This window comes from Schistocerca cancellata, chromosome 1, assembly GCF_023864275.1.
Source record: "Schistocerca cancellata isolate TAMUIC-IGC-003103 chromosome 1, iqSchCanc2.1, whole genome shotgun sequence".
Classification (NCBI taxonomy): Eukaryota; Metazoa; Arthropoda; class Insecta; order Orthoptera; family Acrididae; genus Schistocerca; species Schistocerca cancellata.
This window is the reverse complement of record NC_064626.1, coordinates 366,602,177-366,621,844: the sequence shown is the minus strand read 5'-3', so window position 1 is coordinate 366,621,844 and position 19,668 is coordinate 366,602,177. Positions and strand designations below refer to the sequence as shown.

Sequence of the window (19,668 nt, the reverse complement as noted above, 5' to 3'; positions counted from 1 at the left end):
TTGTAAGACTGTTTCTGACCATCCTACATATTGTAACGGTTGTTCTTCAAGGCATACAGAAATTTTTTACGAACAATATCGAGCCAATAAACTCAACACAAGTCACTCTTAATGATAATGTAATATTATTTCTAATGCATCACAAGGGATAGCTAAAAATGTACGAAAGTTCGCAAAGATCTTCCGTGCGATTATCAAGTAACAAACTGCCGTGAAATGGTAGTCACAGTCCTTACAAAATCCTCAGCTGACGGCCGTGACTATATCACCGCTCCAGTGGCGTTCAAAGTAATCGTTCCTTCCCGAAGTTAAATAAATTTTTGACACCATACGCTCCATATGCATCAGCTTATTGTTTACGAATGTTTGTCAAAAGAAAAGGACTTATTTAGATTACGGAATGAAAAGTTTGTATTAAGTATGTGAGATAAAATGTTTTATAATGTAGCATTTGTATTATATGACATTTATGCTAATCAAGATTCGTAAAAAGTAGAAACATGCTAAATATGTTTTCATTATAGTATGAAGGACTTGCAGATCAAAATATTGTTAAGCGCTTCCTATTGTAAGACCTGTAATTAGCTCATAATTACAGCGATACTAATGAAATGTAACTAACTATGCAAGTTGTGTAAGAAATGCTTAACGAAAATTTATGTATCAGTATCACTGAGGAATGTCAAACTACAGTTCGAGAAGACTGAAACCTGCAGCTCTTATTATAGTCCCTGTCACGAAGCAATTTGAAGAGTAAATTAAGGTCCGCAAACAAGAAGTAAAAACTTCGTGATTTGAGTCGACACTATAATTCTATCTAAGACAGTAAAAGACTTCAAAGATCAGTCGAACGAAATGAATAGAGTCTTGAAAAGAGGTTATCACATGGACATCCACAAAAGTGGAACAAAAGCAGTAGTATGCAGTCGCATCAAATCATGTAAATGGAAATGAGCGTTTGGCGTCATTGGCCGGGAGGCGCCTTACTGCTCAGCTCCAGCCGCCTTGGTGTAGGTCTTATTACATCTGACGCCACATTGGGCGACCTGCGCGCCAGATGGGGATGAAATGATAATGAAGACAAAGCAACACCCAGTCCCTGAGCTGAGAAAATCCCCGATACAGCCGGGAATCGAACCCGGGCGCCTTAGAACGGCAGTCCGTCATGCTGACCATTCAGCTATTGAGGCGGACAGCAAATCAAGTGAGTTGAAGGAACCTTATAGATTAGGAAATGACTTCGTAAAAGCAGTGGACGAGTTTCGCTATTTGGGCAGCAAAATATCTGCTTTGTCCGAAGTATAGACTTGAAAAAAAAAAAAAAAAAAAAAAAAAAAATTCATAAAAGAGAAATTTGTTGACATCTAGTTGAGCCATGCACGGCTCGTCTATGTGCCGTTTATTGCTTCACATCTTGTCTTCGGGATACTGCAATCCCGTTTCTTATTCGATTTACTGGCGTCACTAAGTTGCTGGCTTGCCTGCCTGTGAATGGCAGCAGCAGCGCTTATCGATAAGAGCACTGTCGTACTACCTTTGTTCTGGCCGCTAGTATTTCCGGGTCATCATGTGTCGGGAGTTCAAATGGTTCAAATGGCTCTGAGCACTATGGGACTCAACTGCTTTGGTCATCAGTCCCCTAGTACTCAGAACTACTTAAACCTAACTACCCTAAGGACATCACACACACCCATGCCCGAGGCAGGATTCGAACCTGCGACCGTAGTAGTAGCGCGGCTCCGGACTGGAGCGCCTAGAACTGCACGGCCACCGCGGCCGGCTGTCGGGAGTTCAGTGGGGATGGAGCAGCAGTGAGGTCCGGACAGCCATGACTCGCCCGACCGTTGCCGACACACATGACTTCAGTGGGGACGACCTTGGTTGGTCGTTCGATCGGTCGTCTCATCGGACGACGTGTATTTGGTCGCCGATCACTTCCGAGTTCTCTGTGTGTGTCGACTTGTGATTCCTCCCAGTTTTTCCACAGTGACTCGTTTTAGTATTGTTCGAGTTGTTTGTGGAAGTGCTTCGTGGAATCGTGTGTAGCTTGTGTGGTTTTGCCTGAGCAGTTATTTTAATGCTGTCTGTATTCTGGTTTTAGTCAGTTGGTTGGGACGGAGCATCAAGCAAGTCTCTGCAGCGTGAGGCCACGCCGTGACCGCTGGCGGCGTGCACGCACTGTCGGTTGCCTGCCGAACCTGGACGCTGAAGTTGAATGATCAGTTAACTTATTATGAAACCTCAACCTACTGCGACATCTCTTCGTTCATTTGCGGGTTGTTGCTCCTTGGGCCGTTTGGGCTAGCAGCAACGTATGATGTGTTGGAGTCGGCGGAATCTTGCAGCCCTCTTCCTATATTGTGATTAATTATGAAATTGACTGTTACTTGCCAGTGAAGTGCACCAGCGGTATTTTCTGCCCTGTGGCAGTTAACGACCCAGTTACCTGCCCTGGTCATTAGCGTAGTTTTCCGGCAGTGTGCCTTTCCTCGTCTTGTTGATGCTGTCCGGCACGGCGTGTAGTTCGACAGCCTTTTAAGTTGTTTGGTTCATATTTTGCTTAGAGTGGTTATTGTTCCCTTGGCTGTTTTTAGACGCCAATTTCTGAAGACCTCGACCTCGGCCGATATTTTCTATCGTTGTGATAAGGGGATTGGTTAAATTGTTGGTCGGTCACTGGGCTGCCCTTAGTTTTGGTTGCCATCCAGTTATTTAACTTCAACTCTTGGCTGCCTGTCTCACCTCACCTTACGTTTGAACTACCTTTTCAGGCTGACCCTTGGAACAGTTCTGAGCACCACTTGTTCTGTTTCTTTTAGACTGTGATTTTCATTTTAGTTTGAAGTATTGTGCGAGGTCTTCAGCCGTGTATTAATTCAGTTTTTGTTAAAATTTTACATAAAGGCCTTCAGCCGTGTTAAATTAAAATTTTGAAGATTTTATTTAAAAAATTTTTTCCTTAAAATTTGTTCCATCTGAAATTGTTTGTAATCCAGGTCCTGAGCCGTTAGTTGTTCGATGTGTTATGTGTGGCCTTCAGCCGACGATTTATGTGAACCCCTTTTGATAAGGCCTTCAGCCGTGTGTATTCTTTAAAGGAACATTTTTATAAGAAGGAAGGGGTTTATTTTAAATTGTTTGTCTGACTTGTTGTTCAGGCTTTCAGCCATTGTTTAAAATTTGTTTTTGGGCCTTCAGTCCAGAAAGCATCTCAAGTTTTCTTTAACTATGCCTTCAGCTGTATTGTCTAATTGTGATCTTTTAAAGCAATGTGTAAATAAGTGGTTCTTAGAAAAATAAAGTAGAGTGATTTATTGTGCAACTCACAGTAACTGTTTACGGCCCCATCCACAATCATAACATTATCCTGTGCGCCCTCTGAGTACCTACTAAGCAGGTTTCACTAGTAAAAATTTAAGAGTTAGAAAGACTTTTACGAAGCTACTTGTCTGGGCTACAGCCCTGTACAGAAGTGAATTCAAATAAGAAGAGAATGTAAGCTTTTGCAATGTGCTCCAGAAGAATGCTGAAGATTAGATGGATAGATCGTGTAAGTACCGAAGAGGTACTGAATCGAATAGGGAAGAAAACAGATTTGACCGACAGAATGGACGGGTTGATACCAAAAATTCTATGAAGGGATAGATAAATTGGTAACTGGGTGAGATGTATGAGACAGAAACTGTAGAGGAAGGCCATGGATTAACTACAGTACACAAGTGGATGTAGGCTGCAGTAGCTATGCCAAGATGAAGAGGCTTGCACAGCACAGACTGGCATGGAGAAATGCTCGTACCAGTCTTCGGACCGAAGACAACAACAATAACAATGACACTCTCGCAGGCACTTACGCAAAGAATGTCTCACCTAGATTGAGTCCGTAGACGACGGGGACGTCCGGCGGCACCGTACTGGAGGCAGCTGGAGATTTGCCAATGACTATCGGGACGTCCGGGTGCTTAGCCGGCGGGGACTTGTCCTCCTTGCCGGTGCTGATGTTGATGCTGATGGGGATAACGACGGGCACCGTCTTCTGGGAGTCGTCCGTCTTCACGTGTTTGACTCCGCTGCTGCCGATCAGCACAGGGACGTCGTCGTAGTGCACCTTGTGGCCGCTGGAGTCGCTGGAGACGCTGTTCGCCACCGGCACGTACACGGGCACGTCGTGCACAGGGACGGTGCTCGAGGGCGCGTAGCTGCCGTGGTGCTTCCACTGCAGGAACAACAGACCTGTTAGTTCTGTATAGCACCACAATGCTACCTGAACTATTCTCTTTTTCAGAAGTATGCAGATCGCTGCATTCTTCCTGCCCTTCCCGGATACATCTGACGACATGTAAAATGCTTATGTAGGCTTATAATGATGGCGACGTATTGAAGAAACGTTTCGTGCCAATTTAGTTCATCATTGGCCGATTTAATAGAATTCTTGTTTAAATTTCTAAAACTTAAGTAAGCTCCCTCTTTGATAAGAAAAAATTGGTGAGCTACTGTGCGCTTGTACACGCTGATTTACATTTAGACGAGGAATGTGGGCGCTAAGGACAGTCATTATCTTCATTTGTTGAATAAAAAAGAAATTTTTCACCAAGACTACTTGCAGACCTACTTAAATATTAACGTTATAACACGGTCGTCAAATATCACTTCAAATAACGTAATCTTCAGCTGTTACAGGGAACAGAATATAACATCGTACTTCTACAAAAATACATGGCGTTACCGACACCAATCGAGGACACCGTAATGTGAACGTCAGACAACACCATTCATTCTATTGACAGACTTACAGAGGTTTATTTAGTGTTTTGATGTAATAAAACATTTGTCTCTGCTGGCTCGATGTGCAGTAATAATCTTTCATTTTATTATCAAATGTATGTTCATAACTGTACTGAAATGCTTGCCCAATAACTCAAAGGCATGTGATACGGAATGCGTAAGGTATTTCAAACGGAAACATTGTCAGCACCTCATATTATGCATTCTTAAAAGAATGGCTCCAAGCACTATGGGACTTAACAACGGAGGTCATCAGTCCCCGCTACGGTCACAGGTCTGAATCCTGGCTCGGGCATGGATGTGTGTGATGTTCTTAGGTTAGTTAGGTTTAAGTAGTTCTAAGTTCTAGGGGACTGATGACCACAGAAGTTAAGTCCCATAGTGCTCAGAGCCATTTGAACCAATAGAATTTACCTTCTACCACTTTGGTTAATTGTAGTACTGTATTTGGTTTTTCTTTATAGCATAAGTGCATTGAGCACTAGAAGGAATGATCGCTTACGTAGAAGGTCTGCGGGCTGTACCATTGCGTCTGTATCTTTGTGATCTGGCCCGCGTTCGCCACGAGCTTGCCACCTCCAGCAAATGAATAGAACTGCGTAACTTTCCTCCTGCCGATAGTGCTTCTCCTGCCTCTTTTTCTCGTGTCTGTGGGCAATAATTCTTCTTTCAACTTCGTGGTTGAAGCCGTGGAAGACTTCTTCGACTTGACGATTTCCTACTCTATCTGATCAAGAGAATCTGGACAGCTAATAGTGGACATTAATATGGGATGTGTCTAACCTCCACCTTTATGACGGCTTCAACTCTTCTGCGGGATCTTTCAATGACGTGCCTGAATGTCTGTGGAATAATGGCACCTCTTTCTTCCTCAAGAAGAGATCGGGACCCTGAGCGGTCCAGACGATTTCGGGAAAGTTATTGTCCACAAGCAATTGCCTCATATTTCCTGCTTTATCGTCTCTCAGCTGTTCCTGTACTTTACGCAGTACACAGTCTTTTAAATGTGTTCATCTTGTTTCGCATTTAGCGTTTTCTTGAGAGAATTAAGGAGACCACACCCTAACCACGGAAAACAGGTTCTGTACAGTAAAACCAGCTCGTCTGTACTTCACTCTTGGCACTACACTTGATGGTAGTTAACATTCTCCACGCATTCGCCAGATCGAAACCCCTCCATCGAGTTGCCACTGGGTACAGCACGCTTCATCCCGACAAATCACTCGTTTCCATCATCGACTGTCCAGTGACGTCGTTGTTTACACCACCTCAAAGTTCGCTAAGCATTGACAACAGAAGAACGTGGTTTATGAAGAGTACAAGACCATTGTACGCAATACCTTGTAACTCCCAATGCACAGTAATGTAAGTGTCATTCGGGGAATCACGAGTGATTCCTTCCGTGATTTCATCCGACTTCTTTAGAACCAATCTCCGCAATTCTTCACGGTCCCTGTCGCTTGATACATGAGTTCTGCCTGTTCTTGGCTTAGCCCGGGTTGTTCTTTTTTATTACAACAGAAAAGTAATAACAGGTAAAATAAAATGTTTATGAATCCAAAGAAGACGTCAAGCTATAAGCATATGTAAACGTAATCAGCAATGTAACACACGAATCAGCTTAATTTTTCAAAGATCTCCTCGACAGATTTAAGGAGGGACCCTGAGAAACCTCTTCAGTTCAGATTTGAAAGCGCTTGGATTATGGTAAGATTTTTGAATTCTAGTGGTAGCTTATTGATGCAGCAGAATCTGCACGCCTTTCTACACAAGAGTCAAGGAAGTGCGTTGCAAATGCAGACTGGATTTCTGCCTAGTATTGACTGAGTGAAAGCTGCTAATACTAGGGCATAAGGTGACATTCTTAACAAGAAACGACACTAAAGATTGTATATATTGAGAGGCTAAAGTCAGAATATCCAGACTAATGAACAGGGGTCGACAAGAGGATCGCGAACTTACACAACCCAACCCCCGAACGGCCCGTTTCTGAGCTCTTTGAAGATGGTGAAAGTTACCCTTAAATATAGCACCATATGTCATACACGAATGAAAATCAGCAAAGTAGACCACTTTTCGTGTCGAACTGTCACTTACTTCAGATACTCTTCTAATAGTTAAAATGGCAGCATTAAATCTTTGAAAAGATCCGGAACAAGGGCTTTCCAAGACAGTTTGGTATCTGCCTGAACAACTAGAAATTTGAACTGTTCAGTCTCATTAATCGTACGCCCATTCTGTGTAATTAAAACGTCATGTTTTGTTGAATTGTGTGATATAAACTGTAACAACTGAGCCTCACTGTGACTTATCGTTAGTTCATTTTCTACAAGCCATGAACTTAGGCCTTGAACTGCACTATTTGAAACAGTGCCAACGTTCTGAGCAACATCTTTTACTACCATCTTCAGCAAATCGAAATATTTTAGAATCAGCTGTAATACTGAAAGGCATGTCATTTATACAAAAATGGAACAGGTGTGGCCCCAGCACTGATCCCTGGGGCACACCCCATTTAAATGTTTCCTATTCAGTCCCTACATCATAGCCATTCTCATTGCTGTGGAGAATGGCCTTTTGAAGTTTATTCTTAAAGTAAGAGGTGAACCAATTGTGAGCTACTCCCTGTATTCCATAATGGTCAACCCCTGGAGCAATATTTTGTGATAAACACAATTAAACATCTTAGTTAAATAAAAAAGATGCCTAGCATTCGAAACTTTTTGTTTAATTCATCAAATACCTCATAGAGGAAAGAGAATATAGCATTTTCAGTTGTTAAACCACTTCTAAAACCAAACAGTACATTTAACAGCAAAGTATGTGAGATGACTGTACCCGTGGTCTAGGGGTAGCGTCTTTGATTCATAATCAAAACCGTCTTCGGTCCCGGGTTCGATCCCCGCCACTGCCTAAATTTTGATAAATAATCAGCATTGGCGGCCGACCGAAGACTTCCGGCATAAGAAGTCAGCCTCATTCTGCCAACGGCCTTGTCAAAGAGGGCGGAGGAGCGGATAGAGGTTCAGGGCACTCTCTTGTCCTAGGGGTGGGAAATTGCCCCTAAAGGCGGAAGAATCAGCAATGATCAACGACATGAGGATGCAGAAGGCAATGGAAACCACTGCATTAAAGACACGTAACGTTTATCCACAGGACATGTGGCCTGTATTTGAAGAAAGATGATCTTTCCATTGGCAAAAGATTCCGGAATAGTCCCCCATTCGGATCTCCGGGAGGGGACTGCCAAGGGGGAGGTTACCATGAGAAAAAGATTGAATAATCAACGAAAGGATAACGTTCTACGAGTCGGGGCGTGGAATGTCAGAAGCTTGAACGTGGTAGGGAAACTAGAAAATCTGAAAAGGGAAATGCAAAGGCTCAATCTAGATATAGTAGGGGTCAGTGAAGTGAAGTGGAAGGAAGACAAGGATTTCTGGTCAGATGAGTATCAGGTAATATCAACAGCAGCAGAAAATGGTATAACAGGTGTAGGATTCGTTATGAATAGGAAGGTAGGGCAGAGGGTGTGTTACTGTGAACAGTTCAGTGACCGGGTTGTTCTAATCAGAATCGACAGCAGACCAACACCGACAACGATAGTTCAGGTATACATGCCGACGTCGCAAGCTGAAGATGAACAGATAGAGAAAGTGTATGAGGATATTGAAAAATCTAATAGTCATGGGTGACTGGAATGCAGTTGTAGGGGAAGGAGTAGAAGAAAAGGTTACAGGAGAATATGGGCTTGGGACAAGGAATGAAAGAGGAGAAAGACTAATTGAGTTCTGTAACAAGTTTCAGCTAGTAATAGCGAATACCCTGTTCAAGAATCACAAGAGGAGGAGGTATACTTGGAAAAGGCCAGGAGATACGGGAAGATTTCAATTAGATTACATCATGGTCAGACAGAGATTCCGAAATCAGATACTGGATTGTAAGGCGTACCCAGGAGCAGATATAGACTCAGATCACAATATAGTAGTGATGAAGAGTAGGCTGAAGTTCAAGACATTAGTCAGGAAGAATCAATACGCAAAGAAATGGGATACGGAAGTACTAAGGAATGACGAGATACGTTTGAAGTTCTCTAACGCTATAGATACAGCAATAAGGAATAGCGCAGTAGGCAGTACAGTTGAAGAGGAATGGACATCTCTAAAAAGGGCCATCACAGAAGTTGGGAAGGAAGACATGGGTACAAAGAAGGTAGCTGCGAAGAAACCATGGGTAACAGAAGAAATACTTCAGTTGATGGATGAAAGGAGGAAGTACAAACATGTTCCGGGAAAGTCAGGAATACAGAAATACAAGTCACTGAGGAATGAAATAAATAGGAAGTGCAGGGAAGCTAAGACGAAATGGCTGCAGGAAAAATGTGAAGACATCGAAAAAGATATGATTGTCGGAAGGACAGACTCAGCATACAGGAAAGTCAAAATAACCTTTGGTGACATTAAAAGCAACGGTGGTAACATTAAGAGTGCAACGGGAATTCCACTGTTAAATGCAGAGGAGAGAGCAGATAGGTGGAAAGAATACATTGAAAGCCTCTATGAGGGTGAAGATTTGTCTGATGTGATAGAAGAAGAAACAGGAGTCGATTTAGAAGAGATAGGGGATGCAGTATTAGAATCGGAATTTAAAAGAGCTTTGGAGGACTTACGGTCAAATAAGGCAGAAGGGATAGATAACATTCCATCAGAATTTCTAAAATCATTGGGGGAAGTGGCAACAAAACGACTATTCACGTTGGTGTGTAGAATATATGAGTCTGGCGATATACCATCTGACTTTCGGAAAAGCATAATCCACACAATTCCGAAGACGGCAAGAGCTGACAAGTGCGAGAATTATCGCACAATCAGCTTAACAGCTCATGCATCGAAGCTGCTTACAAGAATAATATACAGAAGAATGGAAAAGAAAATTTAGAATGCGCTAGGTGACGATCAGTTTGGCTTTAGGAAAAGTAAAGGGACGAGAGAGGCAATTCTGACGTTACGGCTAATAATGGAAGCAAGGCTAAAGAAAAATCAAGACACTTTCATAGGATTTGGCGACCTGGAAAAAGCGTTCGACAATATAAAATGGTGCAAGCTGTTCGAGATTCTGAAAAAAGTAGGGGTAAGCTACAGGGAGAGACGGGTCATATACAATATGTACAACAACCAAGAGGGAATAATAAGAGTGGACGATCAAGAACGAAGTGCTCGTATTAAGAAGGGTGTAAGACAAGGCTGTAGCCTTTCGCCCCTACTCTTCAATCTGTACATCGAGGAAGCAATGATGGAAATAAAAGAAAGGTTCAGGAGTGGAATTAAAATACAAGGTGAAAGGATATCAATGATACGATTCGCTGATGACATTGCTATCCTGAGTGAAAGCGAAGAAGAATTAAATGATCTGCTGAACGGAATGAACAGTCTAATTTGTACGCAGTATGGTTTGAGAGTAAATCGGAGAAAGACGAAGGTAATGAGAAGTAGTAGAAATGAGAACAGCGAGAAACTTAACATCAGGATTGATGGTCACGAAGTCAATGAAGTTAAGGAATTCTGTTACCTAGGCAGTAAAATAACCAATAACGGACGGAGCAAGGAGGACATCAAAAGCAGACTCGCTATGGCAAAAAAGGCATTTCTGGCCAAGAGAAGTCTACTAATATCAAATATCGGCCTTAATTTGAGGAAGAAATTTCTGAGGATGTACGTCTGGAGTACAGCATTGTATGGTAGTGAAACATGGACTGTGGGAAAACCGGAACAGAAGAGAATCGAAGCATTTGAGATGTGGTGCTATAGATGAATGTTGAAAATTAGGTGGACTGATAAGGTAAGGAATGAGGAGGTTCTACGCAGAATCGGAGAGGAAAGGAATATGTGGAAAACACTGATAAGGAGAAGGGACAGGATGATAGGACATCTGCTAAGACATGAGGGAATGACTTCCATGGTACTAGAGGGAGTTGTAGAGGGCAAAAACTGTAGAGGAAGACAGAGATTGGAATACGTCAAGCAAATAATTGAGGACGTAGGTTGCAAGTGCTACTCTGAGATGAAGAGGTTAGCACAGGAAAGGAATTCGTGGCGGGCCGCATCAAACCAGTCAGCAGACTGATGACCAAAAAAAAAAAGTGAGATGAAATGATCAATCATCCTTACATGCACAACCATTTCAATAACTTCAGCAAACACTAACAGCACAGAAATAGGTCTAAATTGTCTACATTTCCCCTTCCTACATTTTTATTATGCGGCTTTACTACTGAATACTTTAATCACTCAGGAAACTGTCCATTTGTAAAGGAAAAATTCAAATGTAGCTAAGTAAGGGGCTAACACTTGCAGTGCAGTACTTTAGTATTCTGCTAGATAGTCCTTCATTCCATGAGAGTGATTTAATTATTGACTCAGTATCACAGAGGAACGTTTCAGATATCACTCTCAGAAAGGCATTTTCCTGTAGAAACTACGAGGCGTATTCAGAAAGTAAGATCCAATTAGGTGCGAAATGGAAACCATTGTAAAAATCCGATGGAACTTTGCACAGATATGTTGGGCGGTGCCGTTAGTGTGCCTGTCAATCGCTTCATGGCGCTGCTTTCAGTTCAGAGCGCATAGCGATTACGTAGAAATGACTAAAACAACAGTGTCTCCCGCCAAGTACGTGAATCTGGTGAGAGATTTCGCCTAAAGCTATGCAGCCCACATAACACAAATGTCATGCGTTTCTTTCTTCAAGTCAATTTTCAGCCGCACTCTGCAGGGGGAATGAAGACGCTCCTGCAGCGTTTCCGATGGGTAGTGTTTGATCACCCACAATGTAGCTCTTAATTGGCTCCCTTCGTTGTTCATCTCTGCTACCATGAACCACTGGTTGCAAAGACAACATTTTGGCACAAACAACGGAAGGCAGACCGGCGTAGAGAATTGTCGGAAATCACAGGTGGAAGCTTTCTGTGACGAGGGTACGGGATAGTTTGTACAACGCAACGACAGATCTCTAAGTCGAAGCGGCAACTATTTAGAGAGGTAGCTGGAATATTTGGCTAACTGTTGCGAAGAAGAATTTTTTGACTTTCGCTGTGGTTTCCGTTTCTCGACATATCGGACCTTACTTTCCGAACAGCCCTCGTATATTTTTACTTGATGCACTAGCTATGTTCAGAAGTGAATGTTAAGTGCTGTACATATATCTGACTTACCAGTAACAGAAACATTTTTACTACATACTGACTTTACATCCTCGACCTTGTGCTGCTGACCAGACACTTCCTTCACGACTGCCAATTTTTTTAGTTTCATCCTGTAAATCTATTTGCGTACCACATACTCTTTGACTTCCCAATAACATTTTTAAGCACCTTCACGTTTCCATTTCACAATCGTGTCGTAACAGATTTTGCAGCTTTAGAAGCGTTGAAATATCCCTGATGGATTTATTACTCGGGCAATATCCCATGACTAGTCCACGTTCGAAGTCATTGACTTCTCCTGACCGACTCTTTCTGTTTTTACAGTTTCTCTACTGAGGACGCAATACTCCCAGGCTCCTTTTACACTCGCGGGTTCGCCTCTCGTGACATCTAGCGGTCAGTCCCGCATTACATAAGGCCGTCCATGTACTTTTGATCAGATGCTGTATTTTCTGTTTCACGTAATTCTCCCTCATCATATTACGCTATGATTTCGTATCTGTGTGTTACAACTTTGCACGTGAACCAAATCATAGATGTTCTTTATATCAATCACCATTTCGGGAAAAGAAAATTAGAACAGTGCGAGGAAAGTTTAATGATCTGAAAATCATTATCTTCCTAAGCGTACTGACGAAGAACAGTACGAGGTTTTGTTTTTTACACATAGTCAGTAAATAGATTAGCATCACTATTCAGTCGCTCAACTCGGATCACCGAAATGGAGTATGATGCAGAGAAGATTAAAACACCGAATCACATGTGCCGAAATTGTTTTACTGTAAAAAATTATTTCTTCTTTTTTCTTTCATCTCTCATTTGGTAGCTGAAATGACATGGAGATTAGAAAGTCAATTAAAATCGCTCAATAGAAGACTTCATATGTCTGCACGATTCTTTATAGATTGAGCCACCTAATGCACTCCCCCTGTACTGGCAGTTTATCGTTGACCACTGAAGCAACGAGTCTTCCGACATCGTAAGAAAAATCTTTAGAAAAAACGCTTTTAAAGTTGCCTGTTTATTCTTCAGATTATATTTTGTTTCTAGTAGATCGCGATGTTTATCTTTGCAATACTTTACAGTAAAGTCTAACTACTGTGACAAGATTAGATTGACACTGCTTGGTTGCGATCACTCCCTAAGTAGGAATATGCCCGTGTGACTGCGATTGGTCGATACAAGCAGTTTCAGCCACTTTGCCTGGTACCTGAAACAAGTTTTCCTCTTTGGCGAGTCAGTTTGCTTTAGACCAGTGACAGTCGTTCTTGGATTGCAGCCCATGTGGTCCTCCTTGTTTGATAGAGAATTTGCTATTACTTTACATTCGAGTGTATGATGCTCCGAGATCGACTGGATACTTGCCAGTGGAGCCGAGTTTGAAAATAAGATTTCCGTTGTCTGGAGGCGGTCTATGACATCAAGCAGATTTTACAGTTAATGAAGAACTGAGTGAGACCATTTCAATTTACTTGATGTACAAGTAGTAAAATCTAGTTATTGTGAGTAGGTTAGATAGCACTGCTTGGTTGCGATCATTCGGTAAGTAGGAATCTGGCCGTATGTTTGCGAGTAGTAAAACGTGAGGTTATAAGTTGCGCACACTTAGTTGCATGAAAGCTGGTTATAGCGTCCTAGATTATTTTATCATTTCCTCGTGCTGTAAATTCAAATATGTTACCCTCTCCTGAAGTGTGAATTAGTTTTATATATTCAAGAAATATGGTATGAGTATATGATGTGAATCCACTTACTTTTCTTTACTTACAATATAATTGATTATCAGCCCATTTATTCTCGTATTATTGCAAAATATACCTTATCGTTCATTGTAAGATGCATCTGGAACGTGTCACGTTCCATGGGCGCTACCTTTCTGAGTCTTGTGGTGTTGCTTTACAATCCACGACCACTCAGACTTTATCGGAAGTCAATCACTGAGTTTAGACCTCACAAGACACTGTTACTAACCGACCTTCCTCTGAGGTTTCAAGTCCAATGAAGGTAGGTGAATGAGAGCTGTTCCGCCGATTGCTGTTGGTTATCATCGCGCAGATAGATTTTGCATATATTATTTTTATGCTACGTGAAGGTGAAATTCATGAGCTATTTTTTGAAACAGATAGTTTACAGATTCTTCATAGTCGCAGGCAACAACTGACTGTGTAATAAAAAGTATAAGGTATGCAGGCCCTATTTATTTGTCGTTGAACTGAATCATGAAGGCACGTGTGTGTGTGTGTGTGTGTGTGTGTGTGTGTGTGTGTGTGTGTGTGAGAGAGAGAGAGAGAGAGGAGGGGGGGGGGTGGGGAGAGAGAGAGAGAGAGAGAGAGGGGGAGAGAGAGAGAGAGAGAGAGAGAGAGAGAGAGAGAGAGAGAGAGAGAGAGTAGAAATAGCGAGGCTGAAGTGTAGTTATGCAGGACATGAGAGAAAACCCTAAGAGATTCTGGTCATACATAATCAATATCTTCACTGCGCGATAACAAAGGTGAAGTCACTGATGACAGTGCTACCAAGGCAGAGTTATTAAACACGGTTTTCCGAAACCCCTCATCAAAGAGGACGAAGTAAATATTCCTCAATTCCAATCAAGAACAACTGCCAAGATGAGAAACATAGAATTAGATATCCTCGGAGTAACAAAGCAGCTTAAATCACTTAATAAAGACAAGGCCTCCGGTCCAGACTGTATACCAGTCAGGTTCCTCTCAGAGTAAGCTGATAAAATAGCTCCATATTTAGCAATTATACACAACCACTCGCTCAAAGAAAGACCCGTACCTAAAGACTGGAAAATTGCTCAAGTCACACCAATACCCAAAAAGGGAAGTAGGAGTAATCCGCTGAATTACAGGCCTATATCACTAACGTCGATTTGCAGTTGGGTTTTGGAACATATACTGTGTTTGAACATTATGAAGTATCTCGAAGAAAACGATTAATTGACACATAGTGAGCACGGATTCAGAAAATATCATTCTTGTGAAACACAAGTAGCTCGTTATACTCATGAAGTAATAAGTGCTATCGACAGGGGATGTCAAATTGTTTCCATATTTTTAGATTTCCAGAAGGCTTTCGATACCGCTCCTCACAAGCGTCTTCTAACCAAACTGTGTGCCTACGGAGTATCGCCTCAGTTGTATCACTGGATTCGTGATTTCTTGTCGGAAAGCTCACAGTTCATAGTAATAGACGGAAAGTCATCGAGTAAAACAGAAGTAACATCTGGCGTTCCCCTAGGAAGTGTTATAGGCCCTCTATTGTCCCTGATCTATATTAACGACATAGGAGACAATCTGAGTAGTCGTCTTAGATTGTTTGAAGATGATGCTGTCATTTACCGTCTTGTAAAGTCATTAGATGATCAAAACGACTTGAAAAATGATTTAGATAAGATATCTGTATGGTGCGAAAAGTGGCAATTGACCCTGAATAAAGAAAAGTGTGAAGTTATTCACATGAGTACTAAAAGAAATCAGTTAAATTTCGATTTCGCGATAAGTCATACAAATCTGAAGGCTGTAAATTCAGATAAATACTTAGGGATTACAATTACAAATAACCTGAACTGGAACGATGACATAGATAACATTATGAGTAGAGCAAACCGAAGACTGCGATTCATTGGCAAAACACATAGAAGGTGCAACAGGTCTACTAAAGAGATTGCTTACACCACGCTTGTCCCCCCTATTCTGGAGTATTGCTGTGCGATGTGGGATCCGTATCAGGTGGGACTGACGGATGACATCGAAAAAGTACAAAGAAGGGCAGCTCGTTTTCTATTATCGCAAAATAGGGGAGATAGTGTCACAGACATGATACGTGAATTGGAGTGGACTCATTAAAACAAAGGTGTATTTCGTTGCGCCGGGATCTTCTCATGAAATTTCAATCACCAGTTTTTTCCTCCGAGTGCGAAAACAGTGTGTTGGCACCCACCTACTCGTACATAGAGAGATTAAAGAGATTGCAAAAATGCACTTATTTAAAAAGGCAGCTAAAAAGTACGTGTTATGCAATTCATTTTATACATTGAAGTATTACTTATATGAAACAGAGTAGGGGTCTGGTAAAAAAAAGTTATACAAATAAACAATAATAATAATGATTATAAAACATCCAACATTCCACATAACACCTTCACACTATGATTTTCTCCTTCTTTTTTCCTTTTCTAGAAAAACTTACCCTCAAGCTATGCATAGCACAATACTAACACCTCTTCCTCTTTCTGAGCTCAACATCTCACTCATTATGGAGGGGTACTGACTCAGTTTTTCAGGATAGCAAATGGGAAGTTGCGGTACAGAAAATGGCCCAGAGATGACCAGTGTGTGTGTGTTTCTGTATAGTGAGTGAAGTGTTATGAAACGATGTGCCTATAGAGTGTGCAGTGACTGATAGTGAGATATGAGTGAACACAGTAGCATTACATTATTTAATAATGTATTTCTAAAAGAAGTATTATTGTATACCAAGAGTAAAGCTAATGATTGTCTCTAACAAGACGTCTGTAAATTTTTGTGTATACGAATTATTTTAAATTGGTATAAACTTGTAAATACTTTGACATGTAAAAAGAGATCTGTTGTTGTTGTTGTCTTCAGTCCTGAGACTGGTTTGATGCAGCTCTCCATGCTACTCTATCCTGTGCAAGCTTCTTCATCTCCCAGTACTTACTGCAACCTACATCCTTCTGAATCTGCTTAGTGTATTCATCTCTTGGTCTCCCTCTACGATTTTTACCCTCCACGCTGCCCTCCAAGACTAAACTGGTGATCCCTTGATGCCTCAAAACATGTCCTACCAACCGATCCCTTCTTCTAGTCAAGTTGTGCCACAAACTTCTCTTCTCCCCAATTCTATTCAATGCCTCCTCATTAGTTATGTGATCTACCCATCTAATCTTCAGTATTCTTCTGTAGCACCACATTTCGAAAGCTTCTATTCTCTTCTTGTCCAAACTATTTATCGTCCATATTTCACTTCCATACACTCCATACAAATACTGTCAGAAACGACTTCCTGACACTTAAATCTATATTCGATGTTAACAAATTTCTCTTCTTCAGAAACGCTTTCCTTGCCATTGCCAGTCTACATTTTATATCCTCTCTACTTCGACCATCATCAGTTATTTTGCTCCCCAAATAGCAAAACTCCTTTACTACTTTAAGTGTCTCATTTCCTAATCTCATTCCCTCAGCATCACCCGACTTAATTCGACTACATTCCATTATCCTCGTTTTGCTTTTGTTGATGTTCATCTTATATCCTCCTTTCAAGACACTGTCTATTCCGTTCACCTGCTCATCCAAGTCCTTTGCAGTCTCTGATAGAATTACAATGTCATAGGCGAACCTCAACATTTTTATTTCTTCTCCATGAACTTTAATACCTACTCCGAATTTTTCTTTTGTTTCCTTTACTACTTGCTCAATATACATATTGAATAACATCGGGGACAGGCTACAACCCTGTCTCACTCCCTTCTCAACCGCTGCTTCCCTTTCATGCCCCTCGACTCTTATAACTGCCATCTGGTTTCTGTACAAATTGTAAATAGCCTTTCGCTCCCTGTATTTTACCCCTGCCACCTTTAGAATTTGAAAGCGAGTATTCCAGTCAACATTGTCAAAAGCTTTCTCTAAGTCTACAAATGCTAGAAATGTAGGTTTGCCTTTCCTTAATCTATTTTCTAAGATAAGTCGTAGGGTCAGTATTGCCTCACGTGTTCCAACATTTCTGCGGAATCCAAACTGATCTTCGCAGAGATCAGCTTCTACCAGTTTTTCCATTCGTCTGTAAAGAATTCGCGTTAGTATTTTGCATCCGTGATTTATTAAACTGATAGTTTGGTAATTTTCATATCTGTCAACACTTGCTTTCTTTGGGATTGGAATTATTATATTCTTCTTGAAGTATGAGGGTATTTCGCCTGTCTCATACATCTTGCTCACCAGATGGTAGAGTTTTGTCAGGACTGGCTCTCCCAAGGCCGTCAGTAGTTCCAATGAAATGTTGTCTACTCCCGGGGCCTTGTTTCGACTCAGGTCCTTCAGTGCTCTGTCAAACTCTTCACGCAGTATCGTATCTCCCATTTCATCTTCATCTACATCCTCTTCCATTTCCATAATATTGTCCTCAATTACATCGCCCTTGTATAGACCCTCTATATACTCCTTCCACCTTTCTGCTTTCCCTTCTTTGCTTAGAACTTGGTTTCCATCTGAGCTCTTGATATTCATACAAGTGGCTCTCTTTTCTCCAAAGGTCTCTTTAATTTTCCTGTAGGCAGTATCTATCTTACCCCTAGTGAGATAAGCCTCTACATCCTTACATTTGTCCTCTAGCCATCCCTGCATAGCCATTTTGCACTTCCTGTCGATCTCATTTTTGAGACGTTTGTATTCCCTTTTACCTGCTTTATTTACTACGTTTTTATATTTTCTCCTTTCATCAATTAAATTCAATATTTCTTCTGTTACCCAAGGATTTCTACTAGCCCTCGTCTTTTTACCTACTTGATCCTCTGCTGCCTTCACTACTTCATCCCTCAGAGCTACCCATTCTTCTTCTACTGTATTTCTTTTTCCCATTCCTGTAAATTGTTCCCGTAAGCTCTCCCTGAAACTACGTACAACCTCTGGTTCTTTCAGTTTATCCAGGTTCCATCTCCTTAAATTCCCACCTTTTTGCAGTTTCTTCAATTTTAATCTACAGTTCATAACCAATAGATTGTGGTCGAATCCACATCTGTCCCTGGAAATGTCTTACAATTTAAAACCTGGTTCCTAAATCTCTGTCTTACCATTATATAATCTATCTGATACCTTCTAGTATCTCCAGGATTCTTCCATGTATACAACCTTCTTTTACGATTCTTGCACCAAGTGTTAGCTATGATTCAGTTATGCTCTGTGCAAAATTCTGCCAGACGGCTTCGTGTTTCATTTCCCTCCGCCAATCCATATTCACCCACTATGTTTCCTTCTCTCCCTTTTCCTACTCTCGAATTCCAGTCACCCATGACTATTAAATTTTCGTCTCCCTTCACTACCTGAATAATTTCTTTTATCTCATCATACATTTCATCAATTTCTTTATCATCTGCAGAGCTAGTTGGCATATAAACTTGTACTACTGTAGTAGGCATGGGCTTCGTGTCTATCTTGGCCACAATAACGCGTTCACTGTGCTGTTGGTAGTAGCGTACCTGCACACCTATTTTTTATTCATTATTAAACCTACTCCTGCAACTCCTGCATTACCCCTATTTGATTTTGTGCTTATAACCCTGTATTCACTTGACCAAAAGTATTGTTCCTCCTGCCACCGAACTTCACTAATTCCCACTATATCTAACTTTAACCTATCCATTTCCCTTTCTATATTTTCTAGCCTACCTGCCCGATTAAGGGATCTGACATTCCACGCTCCGATCCGTAGAAAGCCAATTTTCTTGCTCCTGATAACGACGTCCTCTTGAGTAGTCACCGCCCGGAGATCCGAAGGGGGACTGTTTTACCTCCGGAATATTTTACCCAAGAGGTCGCCATCATCATCTAACCATACAGTAAAGATGCATGCCCTCGGGAAAAATTACGGCTGCAGTTTCCCCTTGCTTTCAACCGTTCGCAGTACCAGCACAGCCATGCCGTTTTGGTTAGTGTTGCAAGGCC

General features: G+C 41.5%; 1 protein-coding gene across 2 annotated transcripts in view; it reads right to left on the bottom strand.

The window, feature by feature from the left end:
• Positions 1-19,668, bottom strand: part of LOC126174780 (uncharacterized) — a 79,999-nt gene that overhangs the window by 26,611 nt on the left and 33,720 nt on the right. For both annotated transcript variants that reach the window (XM_049921130.1, XM_049921139.1), the window contains exon 3: positions 3,868-4,213. In XM_049921130.1, the coding sequence (XP_049777087.1) occupies positions 3,868-4,213 (346 nt within the window). The remainder of the gene's footprint in view (positions 1-3,867; positions 4,214-19,668) is intronic.